This window comes from Electrophorus electricus, chromosome 9, assembly GCF_013358815.1.
Source record: "Electrophorus electricus isolate fEleEle1 chromosome 9, fEleEle1.pri, whole genome shotgun sequence".
Taxonomy (NCBI): Eukaryota; Metazoa; Chordata; class Actinopteri; order Gymnotiformes; family Gymnotidae; genus Electrophorus; species Electrophorus electricus.
This window is the reverse complement of record NC_049543.1, coordinates 22,408,087-22,425,980: the sequence shown is the minus strand read 5'-3', so window position 1 is coordinate 22,425,980 and position 17,894 is coordinate 22,408,087. Positions and strand designations below refer to the sequence as shown.

At 46.4% G+C, this 17,894-nt stretch overlaps 1 protein-coding gene across 5 annotated transcripts in view; it reads right to left on the bottom strand.

Annotated features, from left to right (window-relative positions):
• LOC113582219 (F-box/WD repeat-containing protein 7) overlaps positions 1-17,894 on the bottom strand; it is a 66,453-nt gene that overhangs the window by 6,164 nt on the left and 42,395 nt on the right. For all 5 annotated transcript variants that reach the window (XM_027017879.2, XM_035530339.1, XM_035530340.1 and 2 more), the window contains 8 exons: positions 15,096-15,163; positions 13,040-13,181; positions 10,644-10,778; positions 10,128-10,251; positions 9,467-9,603; positions 8,582-8,695; positions 1,269-1,450; positions 345-570 (listed from right to left, as the gene is read on the bottom strand). In XM_027017879.2, coding sequence (XP_026873680.2) covers positions 345-570; positions 1,269-1,450; positions 8,582-8,695; positions 9,467-9,603; positions 10,128-10,251; positions 10,644-10,778; positions 13,040-13,181; positions 15,096-15,163 — 1,128 coding nt within the window. The remainder of the gene's footprint in view (positions 1-344; positions 571-1,268; positions 1,451-8,581; positions 8,696-9,466; positions 9,604-10,127; positions 10,252-10,643; positions 10,779-13,039; positions 13,182-15,095; positions 15,164-17,894) is intronic.

Genomic DNA, 17,894 nt, shown 5'->3' with positions numbered 1-17,894 from the left:
CAGGTAATTAGAGAACCCCGTGCGAGTGCGCTGCTAAGCTGGGTTTGGTGTGTGTGAGTAGGGAAAGGCGAACGCCTCGGCCCGGTATGTGGACTTGGGCTAAGCCACTGTCTGAGGTAGGACGCAGTGGAGAAGCAGCAGGAAGAAGAGGGGAGGAGACGGATACTGTTCTTACTGCTGAACAGCTGAGCACACCCTCAACAACTTTTAAATACAGACCCGAATAGCCATTAGCACAGAGGAATTATATTTATATGAGACACTCTTAAGAGGCTAGTTAAATCCATTAAGACACAGTGTGTTTGGATCAATGCTGTTATATAAAGTGTGTGTGCGATTGTCACCTGTAATGAGTAGACTCTGTTGGTGTGACCCTGTAGGGTGTGCAGGCAGGTCTCGGACTCAGGGTCCCACACTTTAACCATGAAGTCATAGGCTCCGCTAACCACCCTGCGTCCGTCGTACTGAACACACCGGACGGCTGCCACATGGCCCATGAGAACGTGCAGACACTGTCCCGTCTCGATGTCCCACACACGTAGGGTGGCATCCCGTGACCCGCTCACCACCCTGGGGGAGCGAGACGCACACAAATGCAGACGAACAAAAAGGTTTAGTGCCCAAATCAATGGTGGTCGACCAGTGGACCAGCTAGTAGATTGCGTATATTTGTAACATAAATCTTGTAACTATGGATACAAAAGACACATGCACAAAGTGTTTTGAGGTACTGTGGTGACAGAGCTCTAAAGAAGGGGGGTTAAAGTGACTGGGCCCATCACTTCAGGCAGGTGAAATGGGAGCTCTGGCTGCTATGCCAGAGAGCTGGCCCTTTGGTCTGGCAGTCAGGGCACATGTTTATCACCTATAGGGTTCGACAGTTGGTTTGCTGCCCTCTGCTTGTCACAGGAACTAAATGACCTTCCCTAAAAGACTACACAACACCCAGCTGGGCTTAATCCAGAGGATGCACATACCTGCAGAACATGGGGTTAGAGTAGGCAGGCAGAGAGGAAATGATTTTTCCCAGTTTTCCAATGCCTGTATATGTTCAGAGCCATATAGCCTGCACATTTGAAACCGACGTGTATGCTAAGCTCCCTCAATCTCCCCCATAAAAGGAGTGCACGCAGGGCATAAGGTTTGGTGGGTGGGGTCAGTGTGAAGTATCCAGCTCCATGTTCCACACACAGCAAATCATACACCAGGTTAAACTGACCCCCCTGCCACCCCAGTGTGACAGGATGTCATTTGCTTGAAGCATTTACCTCTTCTCGTGGAGGTGCATACAGCGCACAGTTGAGGTGTGACCATACAGCGTGTGGATACAATCCCCCGTCTCCGCATTCCACACCTTCAGAGTTCGGTCTGTGGAGCCACTGATGATGATGTTGTCCCTCATCTGAGAGGACCAAACGCCACCAGTGTGGCCAACCAGTGTCCGCAGGCACTACCAGGAGAGGGGGACAGGGATGGACAGAGGAAATAGAAAAGAAAAAGGGAGGTCATGAATGTGCATTACGACGAACTTAAATGTAAAAAAAAAAAAAAGTCTGCAGGGGCAGGTGGACAACCAAAGCAACAAACACATTTCCAATAAATTGTCAAGGTTATTTCATTTTCCTATGCAGCCCTCTGTAAACGTTCCACACCACAGTTAAATTCATCATTCCGACAGCCTGTTACAAAGAAAAAACAGTAATGATTCCTACTTATGGAACATACATCAAACAGCAAAGACTTGGAACCTTGCTGCAAGAAAGCCCAGCTGGAACTAATGACTCAGGAAACACACTCTCCTTCCTTTAACATGATAGATTGGGTATTGATTGCAGCAATAACAGAAATCTCTCAGACTCATCCCTAAGTCCACATTCCACCCCCGGGTTTAATTAAAACGTCCGAATTCAATTTTAATTTTCTCTCCAAATGGTGATATAGAACAGCAGGCTGGTGGTCACCGGCGGGATACGATCCCAGCATTCCACAGTAACTTCTGGATGAGGAGCGATAAAACCAAGGAGGATGAAGAAGAGTATGACGAGGGGAAGAATGAGGAGGAACCAGAAATGTAGCAGGGTTCAGTCATCCTCACTCTCCCTCTGATTTTGATTTGCAAAAGCAGCAACCAACCCACTCATCTCAGCACTGGTGAGTTTTATTAAGCCTCATTCTGTACCATCACGTTACAGAGGGTTTAACTCAACAAGAGAGTTACTAATTAGCAAGACACTGCAAATAGCGATAGCAGCCAACCACTCCTGTACTGTCCAAAGGGTCAAATGTAACTGCAAAAATTATAAAATGGGCTAAAGACAAAGAGGAGAATGAAGAAAGAGTGAAAGAAGGGAGAGAGAGAGAGATATCTTTTTCAATACCGAGTGGTAATTATCAAGAATGAGTCAAAACACGGATCAGAGTCTTCAGCGTCTTAGAAATCAACAGCTTAAAAGCCTTCGGCAGCCATGCCTACATCATGTCATGACGAGCCTATAAGCAGGGGAAGGTAGGGAGGGGTTTCATGAATACTAATGAGTTTCTAACTAAATTATGTATGCGTCGGTCCATTCTATAACAAGTATTTGTTACCAAGGTGATGGATTTTTTAAAAGCAATGTCAGGAGGTTTAAATGAACACCAGAATAACTGGAAGGGCTTTTGCATGGCAGCAGATCCTGGAAATGAACACGCCAAGGCATCTGCTTACGAGGCCTGTAGAGAACCTATCCACTAGACGGGCACGGGCAGTTGACGCACACCCAGACCTGCCCGTTGGCCGAAAGGCCAACAGGCAGCATCTGGAGCTGCATATCCACCTCTAAATCTCATGATCAGTTCACAGGGTTTTTTTTTTATTCTTTTCTCGTTTGCACTCATTTTCGGAACTGTGATCGGATCCTGAGGAGAAGCAGGACACAAGGAGTCATCGCCCAGGCGGGAGAAGGGGACTGGTTAGAGCACTTGCTTTATTATCATTACCGTCAGCCTCGCAGGTCCAGAACATCAGCACAGCAGTCAAACGATCAGAAAAACTGTGGCTGTCCAATGTATCAGTGTTTCAGCACTTCCCAGAGCTCAGAATATACTGCTAAATGGCCTACAGTGATATGTGGAGATGTCCACTAAATAGACTGGATTGGGATGCCACAGTTCAGACACTGGCAACTGTGTTTAGCCAGGTTCTGCCTTCAAGCGGTTCAGCTACTGGCACATTAGAGCAGCTGTGTTCTCTCTCTCTCTCTCTCTCTCTCTCTCTCTCTCTCTCTCTCTCTAATTCTAGCCTCAGTAAATGCATTCTGGAAAGCAAGTAAAGCAAGTTCATGTACAATACAAGATGAGATACATGAACAAAGCAACCGTTTATTATTGAACCAGTGTCACCAACGCTGTGAGTGTATGATCCTGGGCTGAGTCACATCAATGATGCCCCTTGAGGGTAAAAGTCAAGCATGGGAAATTACAGTGTTTTAAGCCACAAGACATGAGCTACATGGTTAATCAGCAGCTATCTTGTAATACAGGACAGTGACATTCAAGCACTGCAGTATGTAATTGTGACAGTACTCAAAACTGTCCTTATGTAGGCTCTGCAGGAACAGACCATTACGACATCATAGCACTAAACCTGCACAGCCTTATGGCTAATGTCGTGTTTAAGAAGGCACCAGGAGTGAACTCTAATGTTAGAAGAAAACAATGGTGTGATTAAGAGTGGAACTAAATGAAATCACTTCCAAAAGATAACCAGGTATCATCAGTTATCGTCATGGGTACCATCATGACCACTGGCCGCCAGTAGAAGTGGTTTACTGCAGTGGGAGATGCTCCACTAGACTGATCTGAGACCAGTTTACTTAATAGTGAATAAAATCAACATGTGACCATGAGTAGCTGAAAATAGATTAGCAGAATGCAGCAGTGTGAGAGAGTTGGTATGATTGCAGTTCTGGCCATCAGAACAAGCAGTAGGCGGAAGATTGCAGTGAGCAAGCAAGCGCATTTGTTTGTGCGTGTCCGCGTGCGCACACTGCAGTCTGTGTGTAAAGAACTTGGTGGTCGGCCAAAGGTGCAGTCTGAGTCATGGACAGAGAGGGTGAGGATGAGAAAGGGATTTAAAAAAACGGACAGAGACGGAGCAGAATGAAACAATGAATGGCAAAGGAAGAGACTGAGAGAAGGAGAGAGAGAAAGACAGGAGATCTGGATAGAGACACACAGAAAAAGACAGACAGAGAGATGGGGGGGGGGGGCAGGGACCGCAGAGCGGACAGAGAAAAGTCAGGGCTGCTTTCAGTGCAACTTTCTAAAGCACTGACACACACCATGGGAGAGCAGAGTGTGTGTATATTGCACGCGCAAAAGCTTCTCTTTGACCTCCACATTCCTGTGTGTGGTAATGGTGTCAAACAGAGTCTGCTTTGTTAGGGTAAACATTGATCTGAGTGACCTGCAGCCAAAGGAGGTCGGTCTCTCACACACACACACACACACACACACACACACACACACACACGATAGCATATTACACAGGCTATAGGCTACAAAGCCCTTCAAAGCTTACTCCAATTGCACCAAACATCAATAAACATACCGTGGACACTGTTTACGCCTGGTATTAACATGCGGCTTGGGGGATCAGTTCACATGTAGCGAGTAGCAAGTCCAAGGAGAAACAACAAAGAAGGGAGAGCAGCGTTCGTGGCCGGAGCACTACTGAGAGCAGAGGCCTCATTCCAATTTGGGCTGAAGACTTTGTATTTGGGAAAACTCAGGCCCTCTCATTACTGAGCGCTCCTTTTCTATGGTGAAGAGCGTGACAGAAAGGGAAAGCATGAGAGAGCGAGAAGTATGGGGAGGGGCTCTAAAATCCGACGTTCTCTGTTCAAAGGCAACGCTCAGTGTGAACCAACATCTCCTAGTGTCACACACGCACATTATACTGGTTATTGCATCGAGACTGTAGCCCTCACTCAGCACAAGGCCTTATACATTCAGTCCCTCCATAAAATCACAAAATGTCCTCAAGGTTTACACTGTGACTGGTTCACAGAGCAGTAGTGCAGTTTTTTAAATCAGTTTACATATCCCGGATTAATTACAGGCCTCTAGCGAAACCTCAGAAGCAGAGAGATACGGGGTGGCTATCCAGGCGTGACCGTGCCCAGCCAGCACCCCCTGCGCCAACTCATTTCCGATTCTGTTGCCACAGCGATGCGCGTGTAGGCGGGGTCACGCAGCAGAACACCACACAAACAACCCGATCTGCTCTACGTCTCTCTCAGCGCAATGGCCGCTCGTGCGCCGAGAAGCCCGTGCCCGTGATCCGATTGCCGTGCTGGAGTGCGTGTGCAAGCAGCCCGCAGACACCAGCGCAGTGCAGACAACGCGCAGGCACGCTGGCGTCCACTTCACACGGAGCATTTCGGCCCACTGAGGCCAAGGGTGGGATACAGCATACGGCCACGTGTGATCTGAGGTTCACGGGAACGCAGCACCGACTCGGGCTCTTCAGTGGACACCACAATAACACACACACACACACACACACACACACACTCTAATGGGCTAGGGGAATGATAACCCATTAAAAACCCTTGGGATGAACCTAAAAAACTCATCACCTGAACAACTCATTGTCAGGTGACTCTCTATAGAAGAGGGAGTGAATGAATACCCACCCAGAGCTATAATACTTCCCTCAACTCCTCTCAAGCAGAACCTTGACACTGCACAATTTAGTTGTCTCCCTTCTCAAACACACCTGAAGGAGCTAACCAGTTAATGATCGGACTCTAAGGTACAGTGTCATAGCCCTGTAGGCCTGGAGCATGAGATCAGGCCTGTATTGAGGTTAAACCAGCAGCTCCACACGTCTCAGACTTCTAGAAGGAACTTCAACTTCTCGCAGCAGTCTGACCACAGCTAAATCAGCTCCTGAGAAGGAGACACAGGCTTTGGCTGGGCTCTGGATCCAAGAGGGAAAGTTCCAACCCAAAAAGCGAGAGCAAGCCAGTTTTCTCTCAATCTATGATCTGCAGTCAATTTATTACTGAAGCACTCCAAAGTAATGAGGATCTACAGTGAAGTGTGCTTAATGAGGTCTGTGCACTTATGTGGAAAAGGAATTTCAACTATTCTCACAGTGACATTCTTCAGCTAGCTTATCTCCAAACACTCCTTGCTCAAATGGGCGGGCGGCAGGAGAAAGAGGGGGATAGAGAGGGGTAAAGAGGGAGTGAGAACGACAGAGAGAGAAAGAAGACCTTGAGAAGCTGAAGGACAATTTAAAACATAAAACAAGATGTTTAAAAAAAAAGAAAAGAAAAGAAACGCACGTGCACCCATACACTGTCTCACAAACACACACTGCTGCAGCATGCATATCAACAGAGGAAGAAGGGGGACTGCATGTGGCCATTTGAAACCTGAAGTTGGTGAAAGGATTTAGCCTCTCTGGATGGGTTTATTGATCTCAGCCTTAGGCCGCTTAGGTCTGTGCAGGAGCCGCCCAGCTCAGACTATGGGGCTCATGGCACTCGGCTGATGAAGTGGACTGTAGCGAGAGTGGAGAGTCAGACACCCACCCACAGATACACACACGTATTTCTATACGTGTGTGTGCGTCCAGAAAGCGAGGGCTGCGAAAGTGTTGGATGAATGAGGGAGAGAGAGCAAGTGGAGAAATTGCAGACCAAGTAAGTACATTTAACACGTTTCAACAACAACTGATGATCAAAACATCAGTGTTCAGCATCACCATCAGTTATCTGCGTTGGTGGGGTGGGTTGGGCTGTGTGCGCGTGTGTGTGTGTGCATGTGCATATGTGTGCTGCAGGTAAATCTCCATAATGTGTGAAGAAAAACCATTGGAGGAGCAGGTGGCATGAACACGGGAGTGGAGGAATCTACGGAATCCACTCACTCACAAAGGGGAATACATCACTGCGTAAGCACACGTGCACACACACACACACACAATGTGTATGTGTACAGAGTGTGTGTGTGTGTGTGTGTGTGTCTAAAGGGAAGATGGGAAAGAAAGTAGTGTAGGGGTAAAAAAAAAAAAAAAAAAAAAAAAGTAAATAAGTAAATAAATAAAAAAACCTTCCTCTCACTGACATGCACTTCAAATGCAGACAGTCTTTCCAGCTTTAATTGGCCTTTGCTGGTGCTGAGAAATCCCTATAGTGCGTGGATCAGACTGCAGATACACGTCTCACTGTGAGGGCTTACCTACAGGCTCACCTTCATCTGCAGGTGACAGTATCACCTGGACAAACAAACATAGCTATGGATTGCATGTTAACCTCTGGAGAAGGGGGAATGTGCTTTAAACAGAAAGCAGCCCAGGACTCTGGGCAAATGAAATCTCCACAGACGCGAGATGGCGGGATTGACTGCCTTCTTTATTTGTGCGGTCAGTCACTTCACTCACATTAATTCAGGTGTTACATTCAGATGTTGAGCATATGTTATCTGATAATTATCAAAACCGCATGCCTACTGAGCTGTGTACAGCCCTGCACTTCCTTCCGTAGTGTTAAGAGGGATGATTCCGGGCCAGGAGAAATGGTCCCAGATCAGGTGGTAAACACAGCTTTACGCCGTGACCCTGGTGGCAGAGAGGATCAAAACGGCAGCTGGCCGTAGAGGTAGTGGATCTCACTCTGCTCATGTGATCACTGCCCTGGCCATCTGCTGTGAGTGTGTCCCGTCAGACAGCGCTGTGACACTGTGGAGCAAAAACACACCTACGCAAGCCCTGCTGCAGCAGACTAGCAGCCAATCGGCATAGGATACACACTCCTGCACTGCATACAGTAAATTGGCATGGAAAGAAAATAAGATTTCATTAGTTCCAAAGTGAAAATGGAGCCAGAAGGTGAAAAACAACACAACGCATTCTCAGTGGTGAGGCCCAGAATACTCCATTATACACAGACCCTATACTGTAATGACCCGCTTTAAACCAGCACAAGAATCATGTCACTGAGTTAGCTATAGTCATGAATACTTAACTACCAGAGAGAGAGAGAGAGAGAGAGAGAGAGAGAGAGAGAGAGAGAGAGAGAGAGAGAGAGAGAGAGAGAGAGAGAGAGAGAGTGCAAAATGGCATCAGACCCCTGAGTGAACACACCTTCTCTGTGTCCAGTGTGAATAATTGAAAAGGACAATAATATGCAGTTTTTCTGGGTGACTTCACTGTTGAGAGAAGTTGCATGCATGCATGCATGCATGCGCACACACACACGTACACAGCCAGACACACACACAGAAAAGCAGCACAGAGAGACAGAAACAGAGAGAGGGGAAATGTTCTCTGCTGTCAACACATGCCAAGGCGATTCACTTGAATAAATAACAAGTGAAATAATCAGCTAGGAAAAACAAAACCTGATAAAAACTTAGAAAACTTAAACCTGATAAAAGCTTACAGACCCTGAAGGCATTAATCACCCCCTAAATATTCTTCTGGAGCGCTGATGTGTGCTGGCTGATGGCCTTTAGCAAAATGACCCTAGTCAAAACGGGAATGAAAAATTCATTAGGGAGAGAGCAAGAGAAATGAGGAGGTGCTTACCTTCCCCGTGACAGCAGACCAGACCTTCAGCGTGTTATCGTCCGAGCCACTGACGATGCGGTTCCCGCAGAACTGCAGACAGGTAATGACATGGTCATCGTGCCCTTTTAACACCTGGGAAGAGACACAAAATGGAAATGGAGATATAAGGAGTCAAAAGGCGCCACAGCGAGATATAGTGAGACACGGGTAGAAATAGGGAGACAGGGAAATAGAGAGAATGTTGTAGATGGTATTTTTCCATCTTCAGAAAAGGCACTGGGAAAAATAAACACCTCAACAAGAGCAAAGAGAGAAAAAACAGATGGAGACAAAACCACATATAGAACCATCCACACAGACAAATGACAAGCAAGACACAGCATGGGGATGGAAGGATGCAGTTTTGTGTGTGTGTGTGTGTGTGTGTGTGTGTGAGAGAGAGAGTGGGGGATAGCGAGATTTTTCTGCTGATGCAGCCAATGGCGCAGCATTTTAAAACCACTATGGAGAAGCAGGCAGTTACTACAGTTACACCACTGCACCTTAGATCACGTCAGTCCACTCATGTCTGACAGAAGTGTCTCACACACCTGGACTTAACACTAGGTACTGGAGGTGTATAATGCTCTGACACATGCACGCACGCGCGCACACACAGCCAGATTTGTGTTGTGTTAGAAAACCATAGATGCCAAGTTTCTGAACAAATTTCAAAGATTTCCTGAAGATCTTCTCAACAAATTTTAAATTAAGAAGAATACCAGTATAAGGCAAAAAGAGGAGATGGAGAGAGAGAGAGAGAGAGAGAGAGAGAGAGAGAGAGAGAGAGAGAGAACACAACAGAATGTAAGAGGGAGAGAAGGTGTGAGGAGTGGAGAAGTCTATGCATGTGGAGATGATGACCTTAGGTGATTTGAGGTCTCCTCTCCTCCAGTTGGTATCTATCCTGTGCTGTCTGATGTAGGCGCTCTTCCAGGGGCTGTGACTGAAGCCGGGCTTCACCACCTTCCTTCTCTTAATGTGCAGCGGCTCGTCGATGCCTGAGGAGGGTGCGTAAATAAACCCACCACGGGTATAAAAGGCCAGTCAGCAACAGTGCCAACGTGAAACCAGCAGCAATAAACAAAGAACAGGGGTCAGCTTAGAAGCAGCAGCATGATGACAGCAATGAGGGCATGTATGCATTTGGCATTAAGACCTTCACCAGTCATTATTAAGAGTATCTGTAGGACTGAGGACACCTGCTCTTTACTGCCCAGGGCAGGAAATCATGTGACCTTTGTGAGAGCACAATCTCTGTGGATTTTACCACTCTGCGCTTCCTGCAGCCAATCAGAGGAGCAGGTGGAATATCTGCAAGTCACAAAACTACTTTCTCTGCTCTGCCACCTGATTCAGCTCATTAGTAAATTAAATTAATTGATTTATTAAATCATGTGTCAGTGTAAGAAAACTCATTAAGCTGTACAGTTACAACCTTGCACTTTGGTGTGGGCTAACAAATTGGCCTGTGGAGGAGTCAGTCAGAGGTGTGTTATTGTTGGAGGGGCTGTGATGGGCTCACCCTCTTCTCGGCATTTCTCCCTCCAGAGCAGGTTGTCCTCAGCCAGGATGCGCCAGTAACGACACGTCTGAGCTGCCTGCAAAAGATCCTTGGGCTCCAGAAAGGACAGCACGTACAAAGCCAACTAGAGAGAGAGAGAGAGAGAGAGAGAAATGTTTCTTCACCTGCTGACAGTTACCATCCTCCTTCGCTTCAGGCATTAACATGAAAGATCTGTCACATTTATTTGCGCGTTTTATTCATCACTTTTTTTTCCTCTGTGTTTAAGTATGTATGTAAACATTCTGGAAAAGGAGGTGGTGGCCTGCATGTCTGTACAGACCCACAATGCCTTGCAGTTTTGCAATCCATCACCGGCAAAACCCCTAAAGAAAGAGCAACGCGTGTTCCGTACTCTGTTGCCTAGTCTAGAGCTTCACAGTCATTTAGAAAGGCATTTTCTTCAAGAAGCCATCACAATGGGGAATATGGGTTAATGTAGGACAGGTGTGTGTGTGCGCATGTATGAGTGTGTACCTCTTTGGGTAGCAGTGAAATGAAGTCTCTCTGGAACTGGGGTTCGATCACTTGCATCATGTGTTTCACCTGCGTGGGCTCACAGCTGTCTATCAACTCATCCAGTGCCAACAGTTTCTCTGGCCCACTCCAGCTCTGCGTGCGCACGCACACACATGCATGCACGCGTACACACACACACAGTCCGGCAGACACACACGCGCGCACACACACAGACACACACACACACAAATTACTATAAAGCATAACACAAACAGCCATTCTCAGGAGCTCCTCACCAGTAGTATCAGAGATTGCATCTATTACCAGCCATGTATTCAGAAGCTCATTATAAGCAAGAAGCCCGGCAATCAATAACTGCCAAACCTTTCTTTATTCAAACCACAGCCAATTACGCTCTCCTCCGGGCCATGACACACACGGCACACTACACACAGACTAGGGAACAGGTGACCTGCATGCAGGCAGGTGCCAGCCAGCCTGACTTGCACGCACGCGCACACACACACACCCAAAGTCGTTCAGCTCTGCAGAGCGAGCAAATGAGGAGAAAAGGTGACATGGGGATTTTTAGGATGGAAGGAAGTCAGACACAATGGGTGAGGAGGCTGGTTCACCTGTTATTTAGTAGAGGATATTTTACCTGGACAATATTTGACATGCAGGAACTGCTTACTGTGGGTGGTGTGTGTGTGTGTGTGTGTGCGCGCGTGTGTGTGTTACTAACACAGTACACCATTTATATAGTCTACTTTATGAGGGGAGGGAAACACAGCTGCATTAAATCCAAATGGAGGTATTGGCCAAAACAAACAAACAAAATTACTCTGTAAAAATATTTTCTCACTCCATTAAAACGCCAGGCTGAAGCATAAATCTAAGGTTCATCTTAAATCTTGAATAACAGACAGCGAGTCATTTGTTCCTTTCGCAGGGTTGGTTCAGAAACAACAGGCCCCGTGGCGTTCAGAAAGCAATCGGCCCTCGGGGAGCCCCACCTTCTCTCCACCTGCTCCATCAGCTCTCAGGCTTCCTGGGGGTGGAGGGAGATGCACTACACCAGAGACGCAGTGAATGTAACTCCAACACCCATCTGATTTAATAACACATTTCTTTATGGTTTTTTGAGACGCTCCAATGGTACTTGCTGTGGTTTTTTTTTTGGTTTGTTTTTGCTTTGTTTTTTTTACAAACAATTTTTTAAGCACAATTCATTGATGAAAATCATTCACATTGCAGGTAATGTGCAAGATGAGAAAATAAAGCACACCTTGCCAACGAAAAAAAAAGTGTGTGTTGGGGGGGGGGGGGGTATCCTCAGGCTTGTTTGGTTTCGACTGCAGAAAGCAGAGGGAGGGGTATATGACTCAACGCACTGTGCAGGATAGGCGTGGAATATTGACTGCTGTCTGGCCCACCACTCATGACTCACGCCTATGGAATTTAATGCAGCACACAGACAAACCACCGTCGGCAATTCCTGCGATGCCTGCGACTCTAGCCGGCCTGGCTCTACCGGTAGGACAGGGCTCTGTTCTGGTGAAAGGATGGCGTTTCGGCCCTTGTCGTATATATCTGCTCCCACAGCTGTTGGCTGCTACACATGAGGCTGGCTCACTTAGTGCTGAGGGCCTGAAACAAGCCTGCTATTATCAGCAGCACAGGACACTGCGGCCGGGCCGGGCCGGGCCGGGCCGCCTTCCTCTGCTGAGTCAGTTGTGTTTTCGTTTAGGAGGCAAGGGCACTCAGAGGGCATATTTATTTATATTTAAAAAATCCAGCTCAGAACAGACACCTGGTGAAGTGACTGCAAGCATGGGCTGCATGCATGGAGTTCAGGGAGTGTCTAATCCCAGCCTCTAGCCCTGGACTCTAAGACCGTGCAGTAAAAACCATAAATTTTCAGAAGCAAAGCAAGTGGGTAACTGGCAGGCCAGTCCCAGAGGAGGGGTTTCAGGTGGCCCATATTTACAGGAGTGATTTTTCTTTAGGAAGAAACAGTACTGGCCCTACAGGCTTCCAGAGGCAGCTGCATCCCAATATACACATGGCCCCAGAGGCAGAGCATGCAAATTTTCAGGGTTATAAGAGGTGAAGAATACTAATATGTAGGGTTCCAGGGGTGGAATCTGCTAAAAACCTGGCTGTGTCACTGCACAGTAAATGATCAGACATTCGGTAGCTTCTATAACTAACTAAAGAGTGTTCCAAATCTCACCAAGGGTCACGCTAAAAATGTGTGTCCTAAAATGTGTGTGTATTTTTAAGCACTTCAGCCTGGTTGCCAGTAGCAGTAGTGCAGGAAAGTACACTCACGCAGCATGGTCAGAATTCACCAATACTTAGAACTTCGGCCCACATGCGTGTGAGCGTTACCTGGAAGGTGTGTGCGTTACCTGGAAGGTGCGGAGCCACTCTTGCAGGCCAGCAGGGGGCTGGATGGACGTGATGCGGCGTCTCTGCTGGCCTTGGCCATTAGCCGCCCGCAAGTCCCCAAATGTAGTGGGAGTGGAGGGATACGGGACCAGACCAGTAGGACTGAGAGAGACAGCGCAAGAGACATTGAGAGTGAGTTCACTAGGCTAATACCCCAACAACCAGTTACTGGTCATCTAAAGTGTTTTCCTCAATGTCAGATCGCCAGACGTTTTATTCATTCGATTCCCATAGCTCTCATCAGCTGGTTTAATAAATAAACAAAAACTAAATAAACAAATAAATAGACAAATAAATGAATAAAAACTCAATTAGGAGAGTGGGCTTCAGGTAGTCCGCTTCAGAAGTCCCCAAAGGCGTTTGTTAAAATTGAATAATAAATATTGTTTTAAAGACAGCAGAGGAATTAACAGAATGAATGTTGGAAAAAGGAGGAGCAGGAAGTAGAGGAGTCACTGTAGATATGTGAACTCCGATATAACACATTCTTACAAGTTCAGACTCTTGAGACAACAGCACAGTTGAGACCTGTGAGAATACACAGAGCTCCTGCCAGGGAACTCAGCTCACACAGTGCACCTCTCTCTCTCTCTCTCTCTCACACACACATACGCACCATTACACAGGCAATACAGAAATTTCATTTATTTAGGCACTATCTTTACATAGCCACAGGTTTAATGAAATCTGTTAGCTGAGAACTGACAGAACCGTTTATGGTTAACTTCTCTTATAATCCAGTATATAGTGGTTGTGTAGTCTAGCACACTGACTAAGGCTTTATAGAAAATTTACATCTACATTGTGTAAATTGTACAGAAATTAACTCCTTTATCAACAGGTCCTTTTACTTGTGCGTGTGTAGGAGTAACTGTGTTTCCTCCCTCTAAATTCGGTGTGCCCTTGTGATGCTCTGTATTGTGTGCATGGTTGGCCACAGAGCCAGCAGGTCGGTATGTAACAGCATTCGCTCTTTATCCTGTGCTCAGTTATGCTCAGCTAGTTGGGAGTAAGCTGACTGAGAGCGATCTCACTACAGCTCATGTCCTCAGGCCCATATCCTCAAACCTCAAGGGACATAACGGCATAGCAACTAGCAGCCTACAGACAACTCAGCACTAACACTGTACCACGTAATGAAGGGGGAGGGAGAGAGGGAGAGAGAGAGAGAGAGAGAGAGAGAGAGAGAGAGAGAGAGAGAGAGAGAGAGCACGCATAGGCAAAACTGTCCACCTAGGTAAGCCCTATTTGGTAATGGATTCAGCTTTACTGGGATGTGATGCAGAGAGGAGCAGAGGCAGACTCTGAGCACAATCTCAGAGCTGCCCACACCCTACTGCTCTACACCTGTCTTACATTTACAGAGCCGCCACACCCTACTGCTCTACACACTCATGTGACCTGCACCTCAATCTTCTACATTGCGTCTTACATCCACAGAGCTGCCCACACCCTACTGATATACACCAGCGTCTCACATTCACAGAGCAATCTTCACCATATTGCTCTACACCAGAGTCTCATGTTCACACTGCTGTCCCCACCCTAGTGCTCGACACATGCGTCTCAAGTTCACGGACCTGCTCACACCCCAATGTTCTACATCTGTGTCACATATCCACAGAGGTGTCCACACCCTACTGCTCTACACATGCATCTCACATTCACAGAGCTGCCCACACCCTACTGCTCTACACACTCTGAGCCACTCCAAGTATCTTTGATCACAAGCAAATGAAACCAGAGCGCAGGTCCAGAAGAAAGCAAGCCAACACACTACTGCTCTATACCCAAAGAACTCCAGAAGAAAGCAAGCTAGCACACATTTTAGCACATAACGTGCAAACTCTTGCAACCATGCTGCCCTGAAATCATTCCTCATCGCTTCTTGAGAAAGTGTTCAAGGCATCACTCTGAATCCCAAACACATGGCACAGCTAGAAACGAGCCACAAAACAGTTAGATGACTGGATACTATATCCCTCGCATGGTGTGTTTTAGAGAGTGATTTTGTACCTTGGACAGGGCTTTTTCCCTGAAGGGAATGATCGAACCTCGGGGCCATGGTCCAACTTCCTCTTCATCTGCAAAATAAAAGGAAGGTTGGGGGTGGGGGTGGGGTGGAAGAGGAGCGGGTGAGAGAGAGAGGGTGAGAGAGAGGGGGCTTAGTTTTGGTTTTCATTTAAAACTGTACAATGGGGCAGAAACAGACCAATGCCAACTTATGAACACACTCATTACCATAGTCAGTAACAGGAAGGGGGTTTCTAGCATTTTAGACACTTAAAAGTATTTTTAAAGCATTTCTAGAGAATCCTTTTGCACACTGAAAATATTTAAGGGATTTGGCCCACTGGAATTACCTGCACTACCCATCACATTTTTAAATGTAATTAATCTCTACTCTCTTCTTTTTTAGGTTTAGAAGAGAAGCACCAAAGATCTGGCATAGAAGGAGAATTAAATGGAAGTCTCCTTAGAATTACCTAATTTAGCAAAAATACAGACCTAAACTGACAGATGCATAAGCACTTTAAAGCACCAACCTAGAACCACACTAACATGCAATGGTAAAGTCAGATCTAACTTTTGTCCAGCTTGGAACTGTAACAGCTTTAAAAGGCAAACAAACAAGTGTGAATGGAGAAAAATATTCAAGAAACTTCCCAACAGTCACACACAGGTACTGTGAACCAGCTCAGTGTCTGGGTTTGTTTACGAATGTTGAGAGAGTCACCCGGCTTTATATCCTATTACCAGTATGACCCTATACTCACTGGCTTTCATTCTAAGTGTCAGTTATGGAGTAGTGAGAGGAGACATGGCTATCTACGAGTGAGGATTATGGACTAGGTCTCCAAAATTGAAAGTCGGCACTCAGGTTTATCAGGTTGGTAGACTTTCAAAAGACCGGCTCTGGCACACGAGACACACAGGCAGGTGACGCATCTGAGTGAACCAGCAAAGTGCAGTGGTGAGCAATGGCTTTATGTTGCCGTAACACCCCCCCTCCAACAAACAAACAAAACAAACAAACAGCTCTGAGGGGAAAAATAGAACAAGCCTATTCTTTAATGGCCTCTTTATTCACCACACTCTCCCAACCCCCCCCCCCCCCCCCCCCCCCCAACTCTTTCTCTCTCTTACACACACACACACACACACACACACACACACACGCTACCAGAGATGACCCTCTTTTAGTGCATACTTGGTGCCTGGCTGCAGAGCATCTCTATGGAAAAACAAAGGTTCAGTGTCCTCACACAGCAAAGTCCTAATGCACATTTGAATAAAACTATTTTAGGGGTGTACAGTGTTTAAAATGGGTCTGTACTATAGGCGAATTAGAACCAGACTTTTCAGGAAGAAAACAGGAACAGGCTCTCACAATAGGAGCTCTTTGTGCATTGTACATGGGTTTTAAAGTCGCAAGGATGTTTACAGAAATTAGATGAACAAGAGTGAATGAGGACTCATTTGTACACACGAGTAATTTCTGTTGCTTACATTAACTTCAGCTCTATCCCACAGACATGACACTGAGTCCCCAAATATTCTAATTCTCTCACTCTCACACAAAGGCAGTTTAGCTGTCTCGGGCAGCATTATGCACCACCAGAAATAAATGAAAATAAAATTCAGCTACTAAAAAGTACAATTTTCTGTGATGAGGAAGGTGGGACCAAGTGCCTATGATCTGTGTCATGGAAACAGCAGTGAAGTCAGTTTAACTTCTCTAACTTCTATCTTTCTGCAAGCACTGCTGGTACAATGAGATGGACTTTATCCAACTGTGAAGCAGTTCCTGAGGTTTTGATTAAGGTAAACCCATGCTATGGACACTGCAGGAACAAACAGAACCATGAGCGATGTGAACAAATAATGGATCTAGTGATCAATACCACAATAAGGGGACTGACTGGAAAGTGACTTGGTGAATCAAGGATTCATCTATGGCATATGGACTTCTTGGTTGTGCTTGAAACGTGGGATTCCTAGTCACCGCAGGCAAAAGTGCATAAGAACATATTTCCAGTCCAGCTGGAAACTGTGTATAATTGTGTGTCAAGCATTCTTCAGTTGGAATCTAGGAAGTGGTTTTGTTTTAAAAGGTGCATATGGCCAAGATCTTTGTGCAAATAGCCAGCATAGCGCTCGCAGTGTGATCTCAGAGCATCAGCGCTTTGGCAAGTGTGTGTACACACACACGTAGATGTTTAGACATTTAAAAGTAGATTATGTAGAAGTAGAAAGAGGAGCATGTGTGTCTCCCAGTCTGCTATAATTCCACACCCCAGTCCAAGTAGATGGTCAGATAGTTAAAAGTAGACAGAATTAGGAAGGTGTGGGTGTGTCTCCCTATCTGCTGTAATTCTACACCCCCCCCCCCCCCCCCCCACACACACACAGTGTGTGTATGCAATAGAGCATGGATTCTATTCCACTTCAGTCCACCAACTAGCTCACAAGCAATGTCAGCCATAGCATTTTAAAGTATTCTTTACTTCAAATATTTAGTGCACCTGACAAATTAACCTTGGTCTTGAAGAGTGCACCCGTGGAAAAAGCACAGGGCATGCTCTCCGCCCTGGTTCACCACAAACACAGCTACTGCTAGCAGACACCGTGCCCAGCTGTGGTTCACCACAAGTGCCCTGGACCTCAGGAGAATGTCGCAACAGCAGCTGCAGAGGAGCACGGGGAGAGAGGCTCTACCCCTGCACTTCTCTTACCACACCACCACACAGTGGCTCTTTATGCCTGAAAGGTTTCTCATCTACTTGTGTGTGTGTGGAGATATTATATATATAT